Source organism: Populus nigra, chromosome 7 (genome assembly GCF_951802175.1).
Source record: "Populus nigra chromosome 7, ddPopNigr1.1, whole genome shotgun sequence".
NCBI lineage: Eukaryota > Viridiplantae > Streptophyta > Magnoliopsida > Malpighiales > Salicaceae > Populus > Populus nigra.
The window spans coordinates 20,744,354-20,771,382 of record NC_084858.1 but is presented as its reverse complement, the minus strand read 5'-3'; the positions used below and the strand labels follow the sequence as shown (position 1 = coordinate 20,771,382).

Here is a 27,029-nt window from a genome sequence, read left to right as displayed (position 1 = left end):
ATATATATATATATATATATATATATATATATATAAAACTTAAAAAATAACATCATTAAATGAAAAACACAACAACAAAGAGGGGAACACAACATTATTTATTAAACATTTCAAATCTCTTTTCTATGTTTGTAAATATAAATATATAACAAAAACAAATAAAAAAACAACTAAAACAGGCCACAAGAGCTTGTTTTTGGATTAGAAGAATACCTAAAACAGCTACTGTCTCCTTTTGTTTTCTTTTGAAAACTTTTGCCTCTCGTAAACTTGGTATCATTTTCTTAGGTTTCTAAATCCTTTTTTTTTATGCTAATAAATTAATATTTTTTTCTTTCCTATCCTTTTCTCCTCCCTTTTTTTTTACCCCCTCCCTTTGATCCTAAGGGATATTTATAGGGTTTTTTTGGGAATTTTCAATCCATTCTCGACCTTTTAATTTTAAGGGAAGGGTTGTAGACTCTTGATAAGAACCCATGAGAAGCATTTGAATGTAAACACATGAAAAGAAAGTTGGTTTGTTACACAATTGTATTTCATTCCTGGTTGACTAAGTTGCTCACTTTCGAGGCTTCATCAGATCAATTCTGATATCATCATCACTTAAAACCACCTGAAGTTTGTAGAGGTGATGCGCACCTATTATTTAAATCCAACCTTACTCAATTTGAAAGTCTTAGCTCCACATTCAATGATTTGAAGTTGTCAACTCTCACTCACCTTCTCTTTTTTAAGTCTGAATGACGCATTGTCTGTGTGAGATTAGGTTTTTTAATTTAGGATTTAGCAAATTCCAATTATGTCCTTGTTTTTTCAATTATGACACACTCTTAATTGTCTCTAAACTTTTAATTTCTTGTAATTTCACCCTCGCCAAACTCAATTGTCAGCCCCTAAGTTGACCGTCTTTTTTATTTTAGTCCTTCGTTATGAATTTGTGCATTCGGACCCTCAATTGATCAACAAACTTTAATTTTTTTTAATTTGGCCCCTGATTTACTCAATTTCAACCCCTACATTCACGTGTCTTTTCCAGTTTGGTCCTTGGTTTTGGATTTTTTCAATAAATTCCCTAATTGTCCATTAAACTTAAATATTTATGCAATTGAGCTCCTGATTTGATCAAATTAACTCTTAAAAATTACATTTTGACCCTTATACTTTAATTTCTTTCAATTAAAGCTTAAATTGACTTTAAAAAATCAAATTTTATTGCAATTAAGCTCTCAATAAATTCAATTAAACCTTGAAAATTCTAATTAAGTCCTTAAAAATTTAATTTTGAATTTCTCTTCTCAAACTGAATTTTCTTTGCCAATAAAACCTTCAACAGTCAAAAATATATTGTTAAATTTTTTAATATTTGATTTCTCAACCAGTCTTTAGCGATTTTTTAGGCGTTTTGATATACGCTTCCCACTGGTATATTTGTTTTCAAAATTTTTCAAAATTTTTGTATTTTTTCTTTTCCCCTTTTTGTTTTTGTTTATATAGTAACAATAAATCTAACAGGCATATCATTCAACTGGGACCATCTTCCAGGTGCCTTAAAGTGATGAAATCCTACTATACATCCACTTTCGAGCCATCTACCAACCAAATGGGACCATCATCGTGGCCACTGAAACTTGGCAGCAAACATCAATTTTTACATGAAACTGATTATATATAATCGAGTGATGCATTAAATTTATAAGATAGAATAAATGATTTGATCCAATGAACAAGGTCCTATAGACTCTGCTTGAAATGACACACGTGATAGAAAGGACAAGAGAGTAAAGACGAAATAATACGAGGTGGGATACTGAAGACAAGACTGGTTTGTGTTTGGTATGGTAAATTAATCATAAAATTTCCTATTTTTATTTTTATTTAGTGATGAGTATAGAATAAAACAAAATACAGAGAATGTATGTTTTTCCATATTATATTTGTTATATGGTTTAGACATTTTTTTTATTGCTATTTCATTTAAATATTTTAAAAGGTAAAATTTCTTTCACTCTATATATATATATATATATATATCCTTGTATTCTCTTATATTTTTTTATTAGGAAAAAAGACATTTTTTTATTACGCTATATTTTTCCTATTTAATATTTTTTATATATTTTTATTTAAAAGATTATAATAATTTAAAAAATTGCATATCATAACTCTAATACATAAAAATAAAATTACATAAAAATAAAAATGGCAGGAAATGAAAAATTTATGGTGAATGCACTTCTAAGATGGATAAGGACAAAGTGTCTGAATTGGAAATCTTTGAACCTTGAGGGATGCAATTGAAATGCAAATTGTTTTGGTGATTCAATGTAAAACATAGGTTATAGGTTGTATACATATTCTTAAGATCAGAATATGGAACCTTCTTCTTTTTTTTTTTTATTCTATTAAAGAGCTTCGCAAATGCCTGTAATGCTTTACAGCTATGAGATTTCTCTTTATGGAAGTATGAAAGAAAGGGCTGAGCATAGTCAATCCTAACAGTGAAGATGTTCCATGATGCCTGGACTGCAACATTATACCTTGTACTTTGCATTAAAGATTTCCTTGGAACATGTTTCCTATCGGCCATCATTTTATTCTTCGTTCTAAAATTAACAAGTTGTTATCGTAACACTAATAGTTGTAAAACAATTGTAGCAATTATTAATGAATATTATAATAGGACAAAAACTATAATTAATATAAGATTTAATATGGTTTGATAATATATCTATGTTTACAAGAACAAAACTATAATATATCAAAATAGAGTTACCTAGTATATATGTATTTATAATAATTTTAAATTGTTTAAAAAACCCTAATCATTCAAAAAATTCTAACCTTTCAAAGAATATTAATAATTTTTCTTAACATCTTTTTACTATATCACACGAACGTTGCCCCCAACATCCCTAACCTAGCAATTATTCCTAGTAACAAAAAAGAAGAGAAAAATCTACCTATGAGCCACAAGCAAGCATAAGAAATTTGACTAAGACGAGAAACAGTACCCACCCCAAGTTTGAACTTAAATTTGTCTTGTGATGTTGAATTAATAACCGTACTTGGTGAAGAAAAATCTTTAAAAGCATAGTCGACTTGATTGCATGTCAAGCTTGTAGTATTAAAAAATTATAATTTCAAAGGACGAGAATTTATTTCTTGTTAAGTTCTTTTCACTGTGGCTTTGTTCTTTGATGCTTTAATGAATTCCATTGACTAACAAAAAAAGCAATTAATGGTCTAAAATAGCTTGCTAGCAACTGCATTTCGTCGTAGATATGTTCTTATTTTGAAGTTTAACATCTTCGACTCCTCTTTTCATAGTAGCTACAAATTTTTTGATCATCTTACCATTAATTTTCAATTCCTTATTTTTTTTTTCTCATATTTAATATTTAGAATTGTGATCTACATGCAAGTCATTTTTTCAATATTAAATAAATCAGGTTTTTTCCATAAAAAATAACAAAAATCTTTCTTTCAAAAACATATTTTTTTATTTTAATCTGTATATGGTCAAGTCTCTCAAAAATAAATTATACTTGCATGTTTTATCATATTAAAAAATCATAAAAAATAGTCTTTTTATTTTGCATATATTTTTAGATTTAATAACTAATTTATTAAAGCCATTAGAACTTGGTCTACATTTCAAAAACACCAAAAACTTTATTTCATTTTCTATTAGTATCAGAGATTATGAAACTTATACATAAGACATATTCTCAATATTAAATAAAAAGACAGTTTAGTTTATTTTTATGTTTTGGCATGAGAACGGTTATGGTTTAAGGATTTTTTACCGAGAAAGACTTTTCTTAAATCTTAGACAGATTAACAACTAGACAACACAAAAATATATTAGTTTATATCAGACAAATAAACAATGCAGCTTGTTTTAAATGAGATTTACTAGGAGTGATATGTTCTCCCTATATACAACTAATCTTCTTATCCAGATCCTAAGATTAGTTAAGGTTCATAGTAACCAAAATAAAAGATGATAACTATATATTTTTTTAACTGATAAAAAACAAAGAATTTCTTCTTTTTTTTCCACCATAAGAGAGATCTCACTTCTGAAAGATGATCACCACAATGCCAATAACCTCAAATCTGTTGCTTATATTACTAGATTTATATCCAGCAACAAATTAACACGATTATATATGTTCGTTGTGTGGGCAAATGTATAAAGAATTTGAAGTTAAATCTCTAAACCTAAACATATATATATACATATACACATATATATATATACATATACACACACACACACACATATATATATATATATATATATATATATATATATATATATATGTGTGTGTGTGTGTGTATATATATATATATATGTGTGTATATAAAATGTTGGCCAATTATATATATAAAAAAAAAATTATGTTCACACACCCGTAGAAACTTCGAAAAAGAAATTTCCATAAATCAATGTCAATATGATAGGAGCCTGATTAATACCTAACAACGAAAAAAAACGTAATTTTGGCATAAAAAGCATATTAGAAAATGTCCTTGGTGTAAAATTAATAAAAATAGCATATATAAATACCAGAATACCATGTATAACCACAGGGACGTAGATATAGCTAGACTCCATGCAATAGTTCTTGGACCCACATTTCAACTGTGCAGGTATCTCCATAATCCTCCACCCTGCATGTTTGACCTTCAGTTGAAAATTGCGGACCCCATAAACATTGTTCTCCATTTGATTCAAGTAATCCAACGTTCTCTTCTATGATCTGATTTTCATTAATTATGAGATCATTCACAAGATTAAAGCTTGAAGAAAAATAACTGATAGGCAGCTTCGATGAGCCCTCCGAGTCTTCTGGCTTCAATATTTTTGGAGCAGTGGGAAGTGGAACGTCAATATTTTCATATAACTTCCTTTTCTTGAATTCTGCTGTGGATGTTTGTGTTCCTTGCAGTTTCGGTGCTTGCGCTGCAGTATTGATATTGTTCTTTACGTAATTTTTCTTCAAGCGGGTGTTCCAGAAATTTTTTATCTCATTATCTGTTCTTCCAGGTAATTTTGCTGCAATTGCAGACCATCTGAGACAGGTGAAAGAAAGTAAAATCATTGAACTTATGTAGAAGCTCTGAATTATTGTTCTTCCTGATGATCAAGAAAATAAAAACCTTGAAATACATCATACTTGTAAGTCATAGTAAACTAAAAGAAGCTGTTAGTAGTGAGGTTAGAATTTTGAAGTAGCTCGAGTATATATTTGAGTAATATTCATGGAATCCCCCTGTCTATAGGGTTGTTGGATCAACAGGAATTATCTCACCACTCAGAAGGTGGAGGAACTTTGTCTTCAAAAAGTGCACACCTCATGGCTGTGAGAGATTGAACCTATAGTTACCTACATTAAATATGGTCTTTAAGAAGTGCAGAAAATAAGTGATATTGGAAAGCTTGGAAAATGATATAAAACAAATAAAAAAATGGAGTTAAATAAAAAAAAAACACTGGAACTTTCGGTTTAAATGCAATATTTTTTCATCTAGAAAACTAAAAAAACTAGGTTTTTAGTTTTCCATATTTGCACTGGTTTGAAAAACACATTTTATAGATTCTTTAGTTTTTCAATATAAGTTTTTCATTGTTTTTCAAATAAGGAAAAAAAAAGTGTCCAATAATTTTTTTTAATAAAATATTGGTTAGTTTTCAATTTAATTCCTATAGGCACTTGTGAATCATTATTGTGATTTTGCATGAAATCATGCATCTAACTTGTCATGTGTTTAATAATTGTTCAAGGGGAACTAGGTAAGTGGAACTTGTGAAATAGATCACCCAAGATGAAGCAGTAAGAAATGGAATTTGAGGAACAAATCTTGCCCTAACGAAGAATATCCATATTTTAGAGCATTTAATTTACCTGTTTCCAAGAATCCCATGCAGCTTGAGTATGGTTTCCACTTCTTCCATGCTGAAGTTTCCACGCTTTATATCCGGCCTCAAGTAGTTCATCCAACGTAGCCTGCAACTCTTCCCTGACCTTAACAAACCTAAGAGAAATCGGAGAACAAAGCAATGAAACCTCACTGTCGCCATTTTCTTTGGTGAAATATTTGAAATTCAACTAAAGATGAGTACTAATTGTTCCTTACCGGCAGCTTTCGGCATCTCAATCCAATTCCGAATGCCATGTCTGTTAATATAAGCTATCAACTTCTGATCTTCTTCAGGACTCCATGCCCCTCTTTTCAAAGGCAGATTCTGAGAGTTATGTGCAATCTTTCTCATCGTCGCCAGCTTGATGCATGTAAAATCCATGTCTATCTGGATTACCAGTTGTTCCAGTTGATTAATTCTTAACTTCAATTTAATATAACACCTGCCGGAGTCAAGTCATTGCCCATATATATATATATATATATATATATATATATATATATATTCCAGTGGGAAAACGTGTTTCAAAGTTCAAGATTTCCAAAGTATTCACGGACTAGTTGAAAAATGAAACTCCTGACTAGAAAAAAAAAATTATATATATATATATATATATATATATATAGAGAGAGAGAGAGAGAGAGAGAGAGAGAGAGAGAGGAAATTAACTAGAAGAAATTATCTTCTAAATCTAATTTAAAAGTTTTCCGGACCTTGGCTGGTTTATTACAGCGATATGATCTCCCTGTAGACTAGGCCTATAAAGTTTTCTAACGAAATATGTGCAATGAGCTTCATTATCTATCTTATCCACAAACATATTATTAACACATTCCATGTCAACAATTAGTTATATATATAAATATCATAAATGTTGTTGAAAGTTGTGATGAGTTAATAAATTTAACCTTTAAATTACCAACTTAATCTGATAAAAAAAAATAGTTTGAGTATGCGAAAAACTGAGTAACTTGATTGTTTAAATTAAAGAAGAAAACAAAGCAAGGATTAAGAAGTTGAGGAGAAAAAAAATAAGAAAAGACTAGAATATATTGCACTGCAACTTTAATGAACTGTCTCAATAATTACATGCCTGCTACCTCGTCTGGTTATAGATGTGTAAAACCATTATTTAACCAAATTAATATGAAGAATAGAATATATAGCATATAAATTGTTTTTTTCCCATGCACATATTCATCACATGAGTTAGTGATTATGTTTTGAATTTGTTTTTTAAAAATTAATATCAAAATTTTAAAGTTATTGAAAACTTATATAGTTAATAACTTTAAAATTTTTAAAAATTAGTTGAAATGCACGTAAATTAACCAGAACATTAAAATAATAAAAAAACAAATATCAAATGGCACACTGTTTTTAATAAATTAAAAATTCTTCAAGTAGAATATGATATGACCACAACATTTTTATTTTTGATTTATTACACAAGACAGACATGCACAGTCTAAACCAGTCCTGTCTACTCCTATGTGTTCCACAGTCAAACTCTCTGTTATCGATCGGCCTTCATTTGAGGACCCTCCAGTACCTTTCCTTTACGCGGCCTGATCTTTCCTTCGCCATCAACAAAGTCTATCAGTTCAAGCATTATCCACGTGTCTCTCTCATTGACAGGCTGTCAAGCGTATTTTACGCTATCTTCATCACACGTCTAACCTTGGTCTCTACTTTTCCTCATCTTCTTCGTTTGAACTTACTGCCTTCTCAGATGCCGATTGGGCAGGGTATCCAGATGACCGCAAATCAGCTCAACGGGTGGTTTTTGTGTCTATTTTGGCTCGCACCTCGTTTCTTGGGGCTCTAAGAAGCAACCCACCATAGCTAGATCTTCAACAGAGGCTGAATACAAGGTAGTGGCGATCACCACCTGTGAAATCCTTTGGATTCAGTCACTGCTAAAAGAATTAGTTATCTTCTTAGTTGATCCACCACCTTCTTTGTGGTGCGACAATTTAGGTGCTACTTATATGTCCGTCCGTCAATCCTGTATTACATTCTAGAACTATTACATTCTAGAACTAAACGTGTTGAGCTTGGTTTTCATTTTGTAAGAGAAAGGGTTGCAGCCAAAACACTTAAAGTTGCATTTGTTTCAAGTGGCAGACATCCTGACAAAGCCACTATCTCTCCGATTCGATTCAACCTACTTTGCTCGGCTCTTACTATCTCCCACGTGTAACTTGACTCGAGGGGGACCATTGAGGCACTGGACCATGCCAGCACCAATTCAACATGCCAGGACGCCTCTGGATGAAAATAACAGAATCCCATTTATGTGATCCTCTAGAATTGTTGTGCGCATCAGAAAATGATGGGGTGTACAGCTTAGATTTAATCTTGTAATTGTTTGTTATGATTTGGTTATGTAATGTTGGCTATAAATGTTCACTATTCCAGCTCCATTATATGAAAGCAAAAAAAGTTAGAGAAAATACCTTTAGGAAATCTCTCTCCGTTCTGGCATTTTGTCAAACATGTTTCGTGTGTGTTTATTCTTCTTCATTTTCTCATTACTGTAGACGGTGAAGAAAAATCCAAGGAAATCACATTCAATTTCATTTCGTTTTAAGAATTACTAATGGACAGGACGGTGGACAGCTAGCACCTTCACTTTGTAAAGAGACATTAAAAAAACACCAATAATTCTGACCGTTATAAGGTCAAGATTAGTCATCCATGGATAACTACAAAACCTTTCATCTTAACTATAATATTTGCCAATAACCTCTCCGGTTTCAACGAACAAGACACCGACATTGTGGAAAATATGGTGCAAGGACAGAAGCCGTGCGTGTAGCACATGGTTTGAGTTGATTGTGATTTTTAAGTTCATTGTTCAAGAACAGAATATAGAAGAGCAAGCCCTTGTAGCAGTCAACCTCCATGGTTAAATCACATGGTCTAGGTAAAAACTAGATAAGATAGCCACATTAAGAAAATGTGGATGTTGATTAAATTATTTAATTTGATAAAAGTGGTTAAAACAAATAATAAATCAAATCTAAGAGCTCTACATTGGCAAAAACTAGTTCAACTCTTTGATGTCGGCATTCGTGGAATTCCCCATTATATGTTCCCTTCTTGGACGCTTAATTCAACGTGTTTTCATTGCAAACTTAGAATATTTTTGTTGGGGTTGAATTCAGAGAGAATTAATTTCAACAAAAAAATAATAATAATAATTTAAAAAAAATGAATGCAATTGGGATGTATGGGACGTATCTTTCTTGTTTTAAAATTAGAGAGATTCATTATAAAACTGTAACAGATACTTTTTATGCTTTTGTTTTTGTTCATCTACTCAAATATATTTTTGATTTTTTTTTTTTTACTAAAATACTAACCAAATACAACTTATATGTTTGTAAAATTAACTCAAATGAAGCCAATATTTAAGTATAATTCAGTTGCTTATTTTAATCATGTATATTATATAACAAATAGATTCAACATTAAAAAAAATATATAATACCTAACATCGACCTTTAAAAATAATAATAATAAAAGAAAAGGAACAAATATATAGCATTGAGATCTTATTTTTAAAGAGAGTTTTTGTTTAAAAAGCTGTTCATCATTTTACTCGGACTAGAAGCCTCTTAATTCACTCTACTTATAAGAAAAGCATGCATATTTAAAGGCAGAAAGGATGAAATAAGCTTCCCCAGAATTGTTCATCATTTTGATTAACATATGCTCTCCCAAGAAAAACAGATCAAGCAATGAGCATAGAAAATTATCAAACATATACTTATAGATAAGATGAAAAACCAGAAACTTAAGCCAAAATACTAGCCACTGTCAATAAATATCTAAGGCTCTGCATTCCAAAATGATACCGGTTCTCTAACAGAAGAGAAACTGAACTTCCAAGTGAAAAAAAAAAAAAAAAACCATCACATGCTCTGAATATACACTTAGAATACCATCTGAACTAATCAAACACAGACCCTAATCATATTCTTGTACCATAGCAGGAAGGCCTAAGAGTTCGAAGAAATAAAGGGGAAAAAACACACCCGTTGTTGTGCTGCTACTATTTCTCTTTGCTTTCCTTCCACTAATCCAGACTAGTTTTTAGAAAGGGTTTGTTGCTTAGGGTGTTGTAAACATGGCTCTCAGTTTTTTTTAGGAGTGTGATGGATGTATTGTTGCCGGGAAAAAATGGAAGCCAGGGGTGCTGGTACTTGTGATTGGGAAAATCAAGAAGCAGGGGCTAGTTTTTATTTATTTATTTATTTTTTGTGTTCTCTCCACCCTTCCCTACGGTTTTGTCATTAAGTTCTTATAGGCCAAAAGGTATCAGCAAAATCCCCATTAAATCTGATTTCCTCCACTTTTCAGGGAGAACGAAGCCTTTTGAATGACTCATCTTCTTAGACTGTCAGGGACAGCTTCTTGTTGTGCCACGAGAACATTTTAGGGGAGAAGGAAACTGCAAAACTTAGTGATATTTGAAGGCGGTGATTTGGGCTATGATTTCAGGAAGCTTTAGTGCGGTTTGGTGGGAAGATTTGGTTGAACCATGGCTGCTAACATAACCACTCGGGCAGCTTCTACGGCTCAAAAGATAGAAGAAAATAAACAGTATTTAAGCGACATGTCATTTGCGGCCTTGGTTTACAGCCAAACAACACGTCGTCTGTTAAAAGGGAACTAGATTAAAATTAAAGTCATATTTCAATTTGCCCCCTAAACTTCTGAAAACTTTCAACTAAGCTCCATATTGTTCTTATCATTTATTATATTTTCAATCTCACCCCTTTAATTTTGAAATTGGACTCTTGGATTTTAGCATTTCTTACAAAATCATAATTGGTTTTGGGTTTTTTCAATTCAGATCTTAATTGACTCTTTAAATTTTTAATTCTTTTAATTTTACCTCTGATTAAGTTAGTTAAATTGTTAGAACCTCAATTTATATTCATTTTGGTCCCTGGATCCTTATTCCTTGCAAATTTAACAAGAATTGACTCTTGAAATTTGATTTAAACCAATCCAAAGTTCAATTTACATCCTTATACTTATCAATTCTTTCAATTTTGAACAAATTAACTTTCAAACTTTATTTTTCTTTCATTTTAGCCCCTAAATAAACCATTTAAGCTCTTCCAAAATTCAATTGAGTCATTGGCTTCTTCTATTTTGCAATTTTTCTCTTATATTCAACTTTATTCTTAATTAAGTTTGTCAAAATTTGATTGTCAAACTTTGCAATCTTGTCCATATTAATCCTCAAAACTTTAATTTGTGTAACCTTGACCACTTTTTCAATCTATTTTCTAATATTTATTCAACAAGACTCCAAATTGTCCATCCACCTTGCATTTTAAACAATTGTGTGTGCCTGATTGATCTGGAGTATCATTTTTTTTTCTTCTTCTTCTTTTTTTATTTTTTTCCTTTGAAAGAAAAGTATTTTTTACATGAAAAAATAATAAATTTTGAGAAAACACAAAACTGAATTATGACAGACTCATATGACAAATAAATGATATCAAATGCTCGACATGATAAAAAAGAAAATCTCACACTTGAAAGAATTATGATATATTTGATGAACGATTTGTTCGTCCTATATAAAATAGCAAAAGTTAAATTAAATAATTAAGTCTAAACCAAACCAAGATGATAATAATGTTCTAGGATTTTTTATTCACCATAATTAATTCTATAAGGCATTTATGATCGAATTAATTACTATATTTGTTATTGTATATAATTGATTTTTTCTAACCTCTATTCATCAATCTTTATTGAGCATTAATATAATATCTTAACAAATAATTTTCAGCATTTCTAGCAAAAATTCTAAACTTGTTAAAATTTCTTAACATTAATGAAACTCAAACGACTACATAAGGCCATTATCCTATTAATTTCTTATAGTATCTTAAACATTAGCAGAATAATTGTTTTTCAGTCCATAGTTAATTCCCTAATCATGTAAATAGTGATTAATCATTAACGGGCAATACATTTAGAGAGAGATAGAATTAATTCAATTGCATAAGTATTTGCATAATCATAATTAAGCAATATCATTATCCTATAAAAGAAAACTTATTTCATAATTAAACTGATTCCAACGTATTTGATACATTTAACATCAGAAAAAATGATTGCTCCATGATAAATGTAGCTCCTTGAGGCTCACGCCTCCTTGAGGAAATTGAATTCCAAGTTGTTGGCTCCTTGAAGAATTTGTTCTTCGCTTTTCTACTGAAAGACGTTGCCTCCCTTTCAAAACCAAAGAAAACCTAAGCAACCCTCAGCAGTTGTCGTAAGAAGCCTTTAAACCCTTGGTCCTTTCCTTTAAAGGAAAGAAAACAAATTTTCTCATCTGTCAAATAGTGTCGTAGATTTTGATTTCTGGATTGCGGGCGATGAAAAACATGTGAATTACAAAATTTCTATTTCATAAAGAATTTTTTTTTTTTGAGTCATATTTCTATATATTAGCAGTTAAAAGAGAAAGAACATCATTAGAACTTCAAAGTTTACCCATGTATGAGCACAGAGTCATGGAAAACCAGCATTAATTGTTTTATGCACTCTATCAAAGATGAATTTATCCTCATATATAATATATCAGTTTTTTTTTTTCATTCTCTTCCATTTTCTTACATTTACTCTCTCTTCAGAAAAAAAACCAGTTCATCCTCCCCAGATCAACAGCCATAACCATGCCATCACCCACGAACAGTAGCCACCCATTGTTGACCAACCCAAATAGTCAACGTCAAAGACCAGTCCAGCACCACGCTGTCGAACAACCCCACAACAACCAAGGGACTCCAACTGAGAATTCAGAGCAGCAGACCCATACAACAACCACCACAACCAAGACCAGCAATCCCTCAAGTAGTCTTCCCCTCTCCCCATCACTAACACCGGCAAATGCAACATCAGTGACTTTATGGGAATTTTTTTTGGAGAATCAAAGGATATTATCCTGACCCAAGAACACCATATTCAGTTAGGTGCTAGTGCATGCCCGTTCCAGATTTTACATTCTCCAATTCAGCTTAATGCATCAATTTCATATAAATGAAGTAATTTATTTCGGTTGGAAATGGAAGAGTGCTGGCTGGAGTTGGTGTTTTTGATATTGTAAGGATTGCGTGGTGGTTGTGGAGGAGATGGAAGAGAGAGGGGTAGATGAGAGGGAAGCTGCTGGTGACCCTGCTTGAATGGAGGAAAAAAGAGAGGAAGAGTTGTTAGTGGCTAGGTTTTATGTGATTTACCCATTATAAACACATGACAAATTTGAATAATTGAGAGAAGGGCTAATCGACTAAGTGTATTCAACTCTTCCTCTGTAATCCTAAAATACTGAAAAGGGTCATTCAACCAGCCCAAAGAACAAAATTTTAATGGAGTCCCTACACACAAGTATACCTTCAAAGTATATGGAATCTGGAATATGGAATCTGAGGTGTACGAGATTCAAGATCTTAGAGAGGTAAATATAATTTGGGACCTAAAAGTTTTACTTTAAAGCTTTGCGTACCTTGATCATGTTAGCGTGTACCATTGCATTTCATAATCTATAATGCTCTCAATCTGCTAGTGCATTAAGGGCCGAGTAGATCAGTTTCTAAGCTATTATCAAGAGAGCTTTCAGGGAAGACAAAAGCCAAGGCTGTTGATACACTTGATTTCTCCTGATAAAATCTAAGCTGTAGAATCGCACTCCGCCAGAGTGAAATAAATAGTGTTGCTTCACAGAATAAACGTAGCTACAATATTTACAATTTTCACAGCTAAGCAAAGCACATTAAGAACAGGGGTCTAACCGATAACCAAACTCTTGTTAAATGCAACTCTTAGTTGTCCGCATGGACTGGAAAAATCTTCTTTATCGGATACTCTAAAGCAGGCCATCTTCCTTGATTTGAAAAGGCAGCGTTCTTAGGATAGGCAGCAAATGCTCCACGCTGCCCTCTGATGGCTTCTCATAAACAAGATTGGTGATACAGCCTGTGTATCAACCCTTTCTTCAGGGAAACAAACAAGCGGAAGCTGATAATATGTTGATGCAGAGATCAAAGGTCATGGATGCCCAAAAACCTCAAGTTGAAGATTGGTCACTGAGATCAGTGCTTTTTTGCATGCTGCAAATGTCAGGGGACTTTGCTGCAACAGCAGAAGGCGGGTGCAATTCCAGGAACACTTTATTTCCTTCACTATAACTACCTACACATATAGTATCACCCCGACCATGCCAGATACCATCTTGGACATTGTTCATCTCCAATGTCCTGGATTCCTGCTCCATTATAGATGAAATGCTTATAGTAAGGTTTCAGAATCGTCCAAGCGTTTGGCTATGATTAACAACAATCAAAATTTATATGTAGGTCGGCAGAAAAGAACCTGGGATAATGAACAGCAGGAGCAGATCAGATGGTAGACACAATCATCCAAGGAACTATCACTACCCTAAAATGAACACATTCCAAAAAAAATGAAAATAGAGTCAGTATGATTTAGTTGCAACTTATAGTCTAAAAGATAGAAAGTTTCAGAAACAAAAGTTGAAGAATCAGGTAGCCTCTAATAACTAATAAGTAACCAATGAAAGAAAATGAGAGAGAAAATATTTTGATAATCTCCGTGGAGGTTGTGTTAAAATCAAACTAAAATAGATCTACTTGACAGAAGTTCAATTCCTCCTCAAATGTGGTTAATGCAAAGCACAAATAAGATAATCTGACCAAAACTTGAAATTGATGAAAAAGTAAACTGCAACCATTAGGTTTATAATACAGATGTTCAAAGTGATACAACGATATAGAGAAAATAAACAAAACTCAAACAAATGAGAAAGCACTGTCAACACATTTGAACTGACAAGTTTGGAGGTCACACAGTAAAAGTAGTTGTGCCTATCAAACCAATAACAGTTGAAGTCATTCCTTCTAGCTCCACTTCATATGCACTAGCACTCGAATGTCCAGAACAAAAAAATCTGCATGATGATTCTCATAGATGCCAGTAAACTTTGAACACTTATATATGCAGGTCTTCCAACAAATTCCCATTACATTTGACAATTGAAGGCACAATGTATATCAAATACACTTAAATGTCAAAGTTCGATTCACAAAAAGAGAGCTAATCTGAATATCAAATACAAATGTGAATATAGCTGTGCTTCTACGCACATAATCTAAAAGATAAAACAAGAAGCAAAGATCTAAGAATACAGCCATCTCATGGTGCAAATAAACCAAATAATCAGCAAAAGTTAAACACAATGATATAAAATGCTCACCCTGATGTTAAATTTCTTTTTCATCTGTGTGCGGAAGAAACCCAAATACATTCCTATAAAGAAGGTAATTGCAACTGAAAAATACAGAAAGTAGAGATGCTTCGTCACAATAAAGGCAACAACGCTGAGAAGGGCACTGAAAGCAAGAGCGTAATATACGACTCCCTGCAAAATCACATTTATGAATTCAGAATTCATTTGCATAAAGATCACATTTTGAATTTGTAAAAGCCAAAATCTTACTTTAGTTATCTAAATTCTTAAAATTTAAAGAATTGCAAGAAAATGCCACCTGAAGAAAACAAGAACCAAAACCAGTTCGTCTCATGTTTTTTCCAAATCTATAGCATGGACAGCTGCAACATCAAGTGCACGGTTACTTGAAGTCAGAGCAAAATTCAAACACATAATACCAATAAAAAAAAGGAAGAATCCAATTTTGCCTGAAAAACTCTATGTTCAATGGCCCAAAGACGGCATCATTGACCAGAATAAACAAATCAACATTGAAGATAATTCATCATAACACACACAAAAAAAATCCCTTCTGAGCATTGCCTTTAACTATTAAATTCCCATAAAATTAAAGTCAATATCCACACATAAACAGTTTTTTAAAGAAGAATTACAAATATATATTTAAAGCTACAAACATGAATTCTTCACCTCATGTTACACAAAATTATTATCAAATAGTAACATGTATAAACCAAACTTTTTTTTAAAAAAAAATACAAATTTAAAGCTGCCATCATGAAATTTCCATATCCAATTAAACTCCCCAAACCCATTAACATTAAAAGACTCCACACAAACGTAAACTAAACTAAAATAATTTTTCATTAAATTTAACGCAAAGCAATAATTAGCTAGAAACACAACAAAACCAAAGGAATAATTAAAAAAAAATGAAAAGTTCCATCTTTTCTTAAAGGGTTTAGTTTCTCCTTGTAAATTCTAATCACGGAACACTCGGAAAACAGAAACAGAGATAGAAGATTACCAAAGAGATTCAATGGCAATACGGCGGTCATCAAAGCAATCAAGAACTTCACCTTCCCACATCCTGAAACCACCACCACCACCGCCACCTCCAACTCCATTATTATAATGACGCAAATCACCTTCTTCCTCTTCTTCTTTGCTTTCAAGTTTGGCCCAGTATTTGCCTTGTGTTTGCATAGCCACAGTAGAACATAACATATCAAAATCCAAAACACTCATTCCTTCCAATAACAGCTTCTCCTCTTCCTCTTCCTCCTTCCTTCCATTCACCTCTACTTGCTTTTCCAAATCCCCCATTTCACAAACAAAGAAAGTTTGACGAATCTTTTACCAGTAAGCAAACACACCAAAAGTTTTCCTTTCTTTCGTTCTCTTCCTTCTTATCCTTCGTAGTTTGTGCATTAAAAAAAGGGCTTCTCTCCTTTTTATATATGGCAACGTGTTTTCAGTTTTACTTTTTATATGATAAACTACATTCTAGTCCCTATAGAGTGCGCAATGCTCTACTTTGTCATCTATAGTTTATAGTATTTTTTTCGTGTGGTATATAAGAACTCTTTCTTGATGGTTTTATTTAAGTTTATAGTAGGGCTTTTTGTTTTTTTGTTTTGTTTTGTTTTGTAGCATTATTGAAAACTTAAAAGGGTTATTTTGGGTTGCACCTCAAATCTCACGTGAAGACATTTCATACTATAAGGACTATTCTGAAATAGATATGGATATAGAGGACCTAAATATTAGTTTACCTTTGTTTTTTACTTATGGGAGGCCGTTGCTTTTAGGTTTTCTAAGAGACGATTCTCTTTCCTCTAGTAGTTCGGTGGGGTTGGCGGGGAATTAATGAAAAGTGGGACCCACTTGGATTTTTAGACGGTACAGCTGTTGCCACGTAATAAGAGTAATTGTTTAACACTTGTTTCCTAACCGTAAGAAAAAAAATTTAATATTAATTGATAATTCTAAATTCTCAAAAAAAAAAAAAACATAACGAAAAGGTTTATTTTGAAGATTTTTTTTATTTTTTTTATTTTAAAATATATTTTTTAAAATCTTGAGACTTATGGCTTTGAGTCTAAGTTTAGAAAAACGAAATTAGAAGGAGTTTATTTAAATATATATATAAATATACCAATCCAATAATGAGATGACCTAATTAAGAGGGAACTTGGAAAAAAAATAATCCTAATGCATGAAAAATTGGAAACCGCTTTGCTATTGCATCAACCATTAAGAAAAAATACGATTTTTATTCTTTGATGTTGTCACCTTTGAGTCCATTGAATATGAGAGATATGAAAAAGAGAGTATCCATTTTTTTTGTTCCTTTGACTGGTCCATGTATACTAGCAGAAAAATACATAATTGATAACACTCCTTGATTAATTCTCTGGTTCTCCAACAAACATCTTAAAATAAAATCTATTATATAACTGAACTCACATCAATTGGAACAATATTTTTTCTTAGTTTTCTTTTTTTTTTGGTAACCATAATATTCCGGTCAAATTATAGACACTTTAATTAATTTTCCAAGTATTATGAAGTTAACAACATGAAAGACTCTAGTAATACTGAAATTTATGATACTCAAATTAATAATCTCTATATAGTAAATTTAGAATTTAACCAATTAAATTACAACCAAGAAAAAAAATAAAGGCAAAATAAAAACACACTTTTTTAAACCTGAGGAATGGCTATCTCGGCTAACAACTCTTTTTAAGAATCCATGTCTTATGTAAATGTGAATACACATCATCAACAATAGCTCTCATTCATTCAAATTGGTGGCTTGCAGCTAACCAGTGGGGAAACAAGGAGATGGATGTGTTTTCTATTATTGGAAGGAAAATAAGGTATCACGTTGAGTGGAAGGCAACGAAGAGCATGGCGTCAAGTGTTCACTGAAAAACAGGCCATGCCCATGATGAACTAATTTTACAGGCGGGCAATTGCCTAATCAGATACCATTCATAATTAACAAACAAATCTGTTGGTTTACCTGTTTAATGAATGAACGCATCATCAGCATCTCTATCTCACCCTTGGAGAATTCCTTCAATAGAAGGCCAACATGGTGCTGATCATGGTGGTGGGACCTTTAGAAAACCATGCCTGCACGGAGTTTTGTTTTTGCTAAGATAAGCTTCTGATTCCCGATAAAGGTCACTTTTTGTGCACCTAGTGTGAATTTCTCCACAAACCCATGTGCAAAAGGCCATTTTGTAGTGCTCGTTTGACAAAATCAAAGGAAAATGATAGTGGCAATTGGAGCACCAAGGGCCTTGGCATGTACCATGTGTATCATGAAAGGTGTTGCGTTATATGATGTCACCAACGGCCAAAGAAGGGCCGCAGGCTGGAACCAGTCGAAAATGCACCAACAAGCTAAGAACAGTCCTTGCCCCTCCATGGCCTTACCAAAATTGTGCAGTCAATCGATGCATTATTCCCAATTATAAGCAACAATCCCAACCTAAGTCATTTCTCACCCTAGTTCTTAGTTCTTGGCATCCCTATGATCATACACGAGTGCCTATCACTCTATTCAAGTTATCTTAGTTTAATTGACAACGAAACTGCCTAACAGAAACTATATAATATATCCCGTCAAAATATTTAAGATACTCCATTACCAATTAGGTCTGCCCACCGTTGTTCATATAAATTTTTGCAAGCCACCTGAAGGTCCATCTTCATCCATCTTCATAGGATGAATGGTGCCCTAATGATGCAAGTCTAAGCAGCCAAATGGGGTAGAATTGTGAACCCAGAATTCATCATAAATGATGTTTACGCCATGACATACCAAAATTTATCAGCTTGATATAGAGAAATGTATTACCAATAGTTATCTGACAGTAAACGAATGATACATATCACACTGCAAACCAGATTGATGCCAGTCTAGGCAAAGGACCTTGGTTTGCCATTTTCAGATGATGCAAAAGTAGCTAGAACAAGATTACCATATTAAACAATTGCTTGGAGTTTAAGACTTTGCTGCTGGTCTCACAAGTCCCAATCCCGAACCACTACCCAAATGCTTGAACTCTGTTGCCATGAGATGATCCCCATGGCCAGCAAAGCCTGTTCCACCTTTTCCCAAGTTCACCAAATTGCGCTCTTTACATCCCTTAGTGCAAACCAGACAAACCTTGTCTACAGCCATAAATTTGTCAGAGCACTTCTTGCAGAAGACATGACCACAGGAACTAAGTGCCACTAGTGATAGCGTGTTGGTGAGAGTAACCTTGCAGCTAGGACAAATGTAGGTCTTATCAAGAGAACTGGATGATTTCTTTTCACTGGTGTCTTCTGTAAAGTAAACAGGGAACAGGCTCTTCAGCTTGAGCTTTTCCTTGCCTTCTGGGCAGACAGTACTTGTGGAAGGTGCGTCTACTTTAACAGGAGCATCTGGTGTAGCTGAGGGTAGCCAAAATGCTTTCATTGTCCGGAGAGCTTCCTCTTCATACGAAGTGACCTTCACACTGTTTGCCCCATGGAACCCTGGCTTGTCTTGGCTGTGGTTTCTATCGCTGTACTGTGGAACTGCACCATGATTTTGCTGATCAAATGCATCAAGCTCCCTTGCTTTCTGCAACATTAACTTCTCTTTCTCCTCATTCTTTTCCTGCTTCTTCTGTAATTCATGGGCAGCTAGCTTCCTGACAAGTAAGAGATAAACACACTTCTCATCGCAGCATTGGCCCTGTAAAGAATAAAAGAAGATCACACAATACATGGAAACAGCTAAAAAATGTACGAAACAGTTCGATCCTTCAGGTAAAAAGGCTGAGATAGCACAGGCTCTCTTATCTTTAATTGATGTTCCAATCTGCTCTTTAAGTTCATATCAAAAAAGAAAGGGGAGGGCAAATTGCACTTAAAGCCAGTTCTAGTTCGGGTATAAAATAAAATTGTCACAAGACCCTTTTCCATCTAAATCTTTACCATGAATGCAAAGATTAATATCTTCCTAAATTTTTGCCCTGATAAGACTCCTATGCTTCTGACAAAAAAGTCAGTAGTAAATAGCTTTGCAGACCACTCGTGCCCACAAAGACAGTCACCATGAAAATTGTAGAAGCTGGCTGGTGACCTAAGATGACCAATTAGACTGTTAAAATGACCAACTTTCTTTCACCATGAATTCCAACCCACTCAATTGCCCAAGATCCTAATTTCCAAAATTCCAAGAAAAAGATCCTAATTTCCAAGATTCCAAGAAACAGTGTATATCAGATAAAGCAATAAGGTAAAAAAACTACAACAGCACACATTCAGAACAGATAACTGCTTAAATGAGGGTAAAACTTGAATCATGAGTTCTCTTCGCAGTTTAACACAAACCTTCTCCCCACACCATGTCGCAAAATAATCTATAAAGGCAGGAATACTTCCTCACGACATTTTAGCTCACACACAACCAAACAGTTACTACCCAAATCAATCAGAGCACAAGTACATTCATGTATCATCATTCGTCGCAAAACTCAAAGAGCCTAAGCTTCTCAACACACAAAACCATGGCCTGCCGCAAGAAAAGTTCCCAATTTAATCTCCAATTCAGATTGCAACCTTTCAATCAAAATTTAAACAATCATCTCTCACTTCTCCAAAAAGAGCTACATTAAACTAAAAATTTACTTCATCGAGGTCCTATTTCACTTCACCAACAAAACAAATCCCCCGCTAAACCAAGTCCAAAAAATAAACATTTAAAACAATAACCAAAATTCAAAAAAGAATCTTCCTCTATTGTCAACAAGCAAAAAAAAATAAATAAAAAAAAATCCAAATCACATGAACAACAAAGCAGAAAAATTCTTAAGAAAATAGAAGGAACCCAAGTTTCTGTTACCTTTGAATGTCTTTCTTTTGGGCTAAGAGGCATTCTAATATGCATTCTTTACAAAAGACATGACCTTTCTGACAAGACATTGGATCAATAAATGGTTTCAAGCAGAGACAGCAAGCATCGAATGGCTTAATCGAATCCTTTCCAAGTCTCTCCTTTTGTGTCCCATAACCTAGCTTTCTCTTCTCATCGTACGTGAAAAAAGCTAAATCGTTGTTGTTTTTTGAGTGTCTTTGAGGCATTTTTCACGTAAACCCTAAATATTATTTTGGGTTTGAGAGAGGTGAAGTAGACGAAACCCTAGGAATTAAGAATTTGGGGATTTGAAAGTAGATTTCGGGTTTTCAAGTCTGACCGACATGCTGGAGGGAGAAAAAAAATTGCCTAAAAGCAACAAATCGTCTCAAGATGAACTATAAAATTAGAGTTGTATAGCTCCCTCAAATATATTTTTTATCAAAGTAACTCTTTTAACTATCAGTATTGGTAAACCTTTACAAGGGACAGAAATAAATCAATATCCAAATTTATTATCAATTCTTGATTTAGTTGAATCGGATAAAAAAATTTCTATAAAGTTTTTTCAAATTAATTTTTAAAAAAATTAAAAATTAAATTTCTTCTTCATCTATGAACCATAAAACTAAAAAATAAACTAAATTTTAACTATAAATATAAAAACATAAAAATAATTCATAAGATAAAAATACATATATAATATTAAAACAGTTCTCTACTATAACAGCTCTATACTATAACAGTTTAAGATTAATTAAGTTAAGACAGTACCAACTCAAAGTTAAGACACTAACAACTCAAATTGAATTAGTATAAGTTTAAAAAATAATTGTAACATGTCAAATATCAAATTCTAAACCGTAATATATTAAAATTGAGAGAGTAACAGATCAAAATTGAGAGAGTAACAGTTTAAAAGTTGTATTATTAGTAGTAAGTTTAAAATTAAAAAATAATAGTTCAAAATTGATACAGTAAATTATCAAAATTAAGAGTTATAGACAGTAACATATTAAAATTGAAAGAATAACAGGTCAAAATTAAGAGTATAAGTTCAAAATTAAAAAAGTAACAGTTAACAGTAACAGTTAAAACAAAATACAGTAACAGTTGAACTAAAGAGATATTAACTGATAAACATTGATTTTAAATAATATATTATCAAATAAACTTATATTTATTTGAACATTAAACAAAATATATTTCTTTTTCTGAATAAAATATAAATTCTTCAATTAATAGAAGTAGAATTGCAGAAACATAAACATGTCAATAGAAAAAAAAACAACAGAAACTTACTACTGGTCCAAGAATGAATTCATTAAGATGCCTCTATAACATTTGTCAGGGAGAACTGTTGCATGTTCTTTTATCGTCTATTTTTCATTAGTTATCTTCAGCTTCACATCATGAATACAAACGATACTTCTTTTTGCAGTAAAAATGGTAAAAAAAACTTGAAGAAGTTTCATCCATTTCAAAATAATATAATCTGAACCCAAATAAACTAAAATTAGAAAAGAAACTATTATTTCATGACTTAACTTAGATTGACACACAAAACATTTTCTCTGAACTTGCTATCATGCATCTATACTATTATTATAGATCTAAATTCAAAAATATATTTATTAATATTTATACAGACAATGATAAAAAAAGAAATTACCTTGCTTGTCGTCGCAGTTTTCTTGTTATCAATACTGATCGTGCTCGTGCTCGTGCTCTTTCTGCTATTGTTGTGTTCCTTAGTCATTGTGAAAAATAGAAAATAATAAATGAAATTTATTGGGTAAAACAAATTAGGAAACGTCTGTTATCGATAATTGAAAGATGTGTTGGTGATGGGACAGAAGCTCTAGTGGTAAAAACTTGGGAGAAGTGGCAGAGGTGATGTAATAAAGGGAAAGGATGGAACAAAAAAGAGACGTTATAAGTTATTAAATAAATTATTACCAGATATTTTACTTCTTTTTTGTGTTACATTATTTCCCTCCATCCCATCACCTGTCGCGTCTCCTAAATTTTCATCACTGCAGCTTCCGTCTCATCACCACTGCATCTTTCATTTATCAATAACCAGCGTTTCTCAATTTTTTCCATACCCAATAAATTTCATTTATTATTCCCCATTTTCACAATGATTAAGGAACACAACAATACCAAAAAGAGAGCATGATCAGTAGCGATAACAAGAAAACTGCAACAACGAGCAAAGTAATTTTTTCTTTATCACTGTCTGCAGATATTAACAAATATATTTTTTAATTTAGATCTATAATAATAGTTTAGATGCATGATAGCAAGTTCGGGGAAAATGTTTTGTGTCAATCTAAGTTAAGTCATGACATAGTGGTTTCTTTTCTAATTTTAATTCATTTGGGTTCAGATTATATTATTTTGAAATAGATGAAACTTTTTCAAGTTTTTCTACTGTTTTTACTGCAAAAAAAATATCATTTGTATTCATGATGTGGAGCTGGAGATAACAAATGAAAAATTCATGATAAAATAACATGCAATAGTACTCCTTGAGAGATGTCCTAGGGCCATCTCAATGAATTTATTCTTGAACCAGTAGTAAATTGTTGCTGTTTTTCTTCTATTGACATGATTATATTGATGCAATTCTGCTTCTATTAATTAATGAATTTATTTTTTATTCAGAAAAAAGAAATATATTTTGTTTAATGTTCAGATAAATAATATAAGTTTATTTGGATAATATATTGTTTAAAATCAATGTTTATCAGTTAATATCTCATTAATTCAACTACTATTATATTCTGTTTCAACTCTTACTTTCTTAATTTTGTACTTATACTCTTATTTTTTCTAAGTTATTGTATCAATTTTGAACTGTTACTTCTTAATTTTGAACTTACTGCTAATAATGACTTTCAAATTGTTACTGTCTTAATTTTGAAATTGTACTCTCAATTTCAATCTGTTACTCTCTCAATTTTGATTTGTTAATGTCTATAATTTTGATATCTGACTTGTTATAATTATTTTTTGAACTTGTACTTTTTCAATTTGAGTTGTTACTATCTTAACTTTGAATTGTTACTGTCTTAACTTAGCTAATCTTGAACTGTTATAGTATAGAGCTGTTACAGTAGACAATTGTTTTAATATAATGTATGTACTTTTATCTTATGAATTATTTTTATAGTTAAAATTTAGGCTATTTTTTAGTTTTATAGTTCATAAATGAAAATGAAATTTATTTTTTGATTTTTTTAAATTGATTTTAAAAAAACCCCATAGAAAATCTTTCATCTGACTTAACTAAATCAATGATTGATGATAGATCTGGATTTGGATTTTGATTTATTGTCATCCCCAGTATAAGTTTATTTTTGCCAATACTAATACTTAGAAGAGTTAGTACTTTAATCAAAAATATATGTGAGCGACCATATATTTTTAATTAAAGCAACTCTTCTAAGTATTAGTATTGACAAAACTAAACATATGCTAGGGATCTATGCAACTCCTCTAATTTTATAGTTCATCTTGAGACGACATGTCGCCTTTTAGGAACATTTCTGAAAAAAGCACATTAGTAGACTGCAACTTTATAACATTTCACACACACACACAACCAAAATAAAATCCCAATGGAGGACAACTTCTTATTGACCTATTTTGATTGATCCTAATCCCACAAAAAAAACCTTGATTGTAATCCTACTCGACTTACTAAAAATGAACTCTCGTGGATTCCTACTTTTTATTGCCTTTTCTAGATATTATTTGTGGAGGAGGCTAAGACTTCCTCCTCATGTCATAACAAAAACTTAAATATAAGGAGACAAAAGACAGCAAGTCCTATACTTTGTGAAAGGTAAATTTTGATCCTATTATCGTAAAATAAGATGTGCTACTTAAGAACTTGGCCAAGTTTGCTATTAAAACAGAAACTGAACTATCCCGTTAAGAACTTGTGATTATAGCACCAAAATTTATCATCAATCATTGATTTAGTTAAGTCGGATGGAAGATTTTCTAGAGGGTTTTTTTAAAATCAATTTTAAAAAAATCAAAAATAAAATAAAAAAATAAATTTCATCATCATCCATGAACCATAAAATTAAAAAATAGTCTAAATTTTAACTATAAACATAAAACTATAAAAATAATTCATAAGATAAAACGACACATTATATTAAAACAGCTCTCTACTGTAACAGTTGAAGACTAATTGAGTTAAGGGAGTAAGAACTCAAGTAATTGTAACAGGTCAAAAGTCAAATATCAAAATTATAAACAGTAATAAATCAAAATTGAGAATACAAGTTCAAAATTAAGACAGTAACAATTTGAAAGTCATGTATTGATAATAAGTTCAAAATTCAGAAATAAACGTTCAAAATTGATATAGTAACTTATAAAAAATAAGAGTATAAATTAAAAATTAAGAAAGTAACAATTAAAACAAAATACAGTAACAGTTGAACTAATGAGATATTAACTGATAAACATTGATTTTAAACAATATATTATCCAAATAAACTTATATTATTTATTTGAACATTAAATAAAATATATCTTTTTTTGAATAAAAAACAAATTCATCAATTAATAGAATCAAAATTGCAGCGACATAAACATGTCAATAGAAAAAAACAGCAGAAACTTACTACTGGTCCAAGAATGAATTCATTGAGATGCCCATAGGACATCTCTCAGGGAGGACCATTGCATGTCATTTTATCGTACATTTTTTATTGGTTATCTCCAGTTCCACATTATAAATGCAAATAGTACTTTTTTTTGCAGTAAAAACCATAGAAAAACCTGAAGAAGCTTCATCAATTTCAAAATAATATAAAATGAACCCAAATGAAATAGAATTAGAAAAGAAACTACTACCTCGCGACTTAACTTAGATTGACACATAGATTACTTTTCTTGAACTTGCTATCATGTATCTAAACTATCATTAAAGATCTAAATTTAAAAATATATTTGTTAATATCTGCACAGACAATGATAAAAGAAGAAATTACTTTGCTCGTCGTCGTAGTTTTCTTCTTCTTGCTACTGGTAGGGGTGAGCAAAAAAACCGAGAAACCGAATAAACCGAGAAAACCGAGAAAAAAATAACCGAAAAAACCGAACCGAAAAAAAAAACCGATTAAACCGATTAATTTTTTTGCAAAAAGTTTCGGTTCGGTTCGGTTCCGGTTTCAGAAACCTGAAACCGAAAAAACCCTAACCGAACCGAACCGGTTCGGTTTAAGGGGTACTATAAATACAAAAAAAAATCGCGTTATTTTCTTAACCCTAGCATCCATACTCCTGCTCCAGCCGTCCTTCTCCAGTTCTCCTTGCTCCTGACTCCTGAGCCGCTCCCTCAACTCACAATTCACAATTTCACATTTTTGACAAAATCAATCCATCTTCTGATCTTCATCTACTGGACCACAGCCAGCCACATCTCTTTCCCAGCATCTTCATCTTCAAAGTTCAAACGCCAGTCAGCCACATCCCTCTCCTACCATCTTCATCTTCAAACGCCAGCCAGCCACATCCCTCTCCCACCGGCCACCATCTTCATCTTCAAACCCCAGTAAGTCACATCCCTCTCTCACACGGTCACACCCGATCTTGAATCGCAGGACACACACCACACCGGCTACAAGCCTGAAAGATGGCTCAATGAGGATGGCGTGTTTCAGCAAGAAAGCCCTTTCAAGTTTACAGCTTTCCAGGTTAGTGAAAATAAAGATCTGTCTAATTCACTTGATTAACATTCAAATAAATTTTCTGCTGCCTTTGCTGTGCAAATCATTAAGATTTATTTTCAGTGCTTGCTCAGCTTAACTTTATGGACTCCCATCTCATTGACCAAATGACTAAAATCAGACTTTCTGTTGGTTAACAGGCAGGGCCACGGATATGTC

At 32.2% G+C, this 27,029-nt stretch overlaps 3 protein-coding genes across 4 annotated transcripts; all 3 read right to left on the bottom strand.

The window, feature by feature from the left end:
• Nucleotides 1–4,423: 4,423 nt before the first annotated feature.
• Nucleotides 4,424–6,358, bottom strand: LOC133698364 (transcription factor MYB8-like). The gene is made up of 3 exons (XM_062121259.1): nucleotides 6,145–6,358; nucleotides 5,913–6,042; nucleotides 4,424–5,079 (listed from the first exon to the last, which is right to left on the bottom strand). The coding sequence occupies exons 1-3, from the start codon at nucleotides 6,308–6,310 to the stop codon at nucleotides 4,611–4,613; spliced, it is 765 nt and encodes a 254-aa protein (XP_061977243.1). The 5' UTR covers nucleotides 6,311–6,358; the 3' UTR covers nucleotides 4,424–4,610.
• A 7,223-nt stretch (nucleotides 6,359–13,581) lies between these two features.
• Nucleotides 13,582–16,654, bottom strand: LOC133698899 (uncharacterized). The gene is made up of 5 exons (XM_062122005.1): nucleotides 16,237–16,654; nucleotides 15,526–15,589; nucleotides 15,234–15,398; nucleotides 14,333–14,398; nucleotides 13,582–14,225 (listed from the first exon to the last, which is right to left on the bottom strand). Exons 1-5 carry the CDS (start codon nucleotides 16,533–16,535, stop codon nucleotides 14,028–14,030), a joined length of 792 nt encoding a protein of 263 aa, XP_061977989.1. The 5' UTR covers nucleotides 16,536–16,654; the 3' UTR covers nucleotides 13,582–14,027.
• Nucleotides 16,655–19,044: 2,390 nt separating this feature from the next.
• LOC133699770 (E3 ubiquitin-protein ligase CSU1-like) lies at nucleotides 19,045–21,533 on the bottom strand. Of its 2 annotated transcripts, none has more exons than XM_062123215.1 (2): nucleotides 21,103–21,533; nucleotides 19,045–19,906 (listed from the first exon to the last, which is right to left on the bottom strand). In XM_062123215.1, exons 1-2 carry the CDS (start codon nucleotides 21,339–21,341, stop codon nucleotides 19,231–19,233), a joined length of 915 nt encoding a protein of 304 aa, XP_061979199.1. In that variant the 5' UTR covers nucleotides 21,342–21,533; the 3' UTR covers nucleotides 19,045–19,230. The 2 variants fall into 2 exon arrangements, with proteins under 2 accessions (XP_061979199.1, XP_061979200.1); XM_062123216.1 differs by having other exon boundaries at nucleotides 19,045–19,950; nucleotides 21,103–21,243.
• Nucleotides 21,534–27,029: the final 5,496 nt, after the last annotated feature.

Bases quoted from the DNA above. Each gene is read 5' to 3' on its own strand.
- LOC133698899 (XM_062122005.1), bottom strand. From the start codon at position 16,535: ATGGGGGATTTGGAAAAGCAAGTAGAGGTGAATGGAAGGAAGGAGGAA. The intron at 15,590-16,236 runs GTAATCTTCTAT...TTGATGTTGCAG, and splicing joins ATTGCCATTGAATCTCTTTG to CTGTCCATGCTATAGATTTG. The intron at 14,399-15,233 runs GTGAGCATTTTA...TGTTCATTTTAG, and splicing joins AAAAGAAATTTAACATCAGG to GGTAGTGATAGTTCCTTGGA.
- LOC133698364 (XM_062121259.1), bottom strand. From the start codon at position 6,310: ATGGATTTTACATGCATCAAGCTGGCGACGATGAGAAAGATTGCACAT. The intron at 6,043-6,144 runs GTAAGGAACAAT...GATTTCTCTTAG, and splicing joins TGAGATGCCGAAAGCTGCCG to GTTTGTTAAGGTCAGGGAAG. The intron at 5,080-5,912 runs GTAAATTAAATG...CACCTGTCTCAG, and splicing joins CATGGGATTCTTGGAAACAG to ATGGTCTGCAATTGCAGCAA.
- LOC133699770 (XM_062123215.1), bottom strand. From the start codon at position 21,341: ATGCCTCAAAGACACTCAAAAAACAACAACGATTTAGCTTTTTTCACG. The intron at 19,907-21,102 runs GTAACAGAAACT...CTTACTTGTCAG, and splicing joins CAAAAGAAAGACATTCAAAG to GAAGCTAGCTGCCCATGAAT.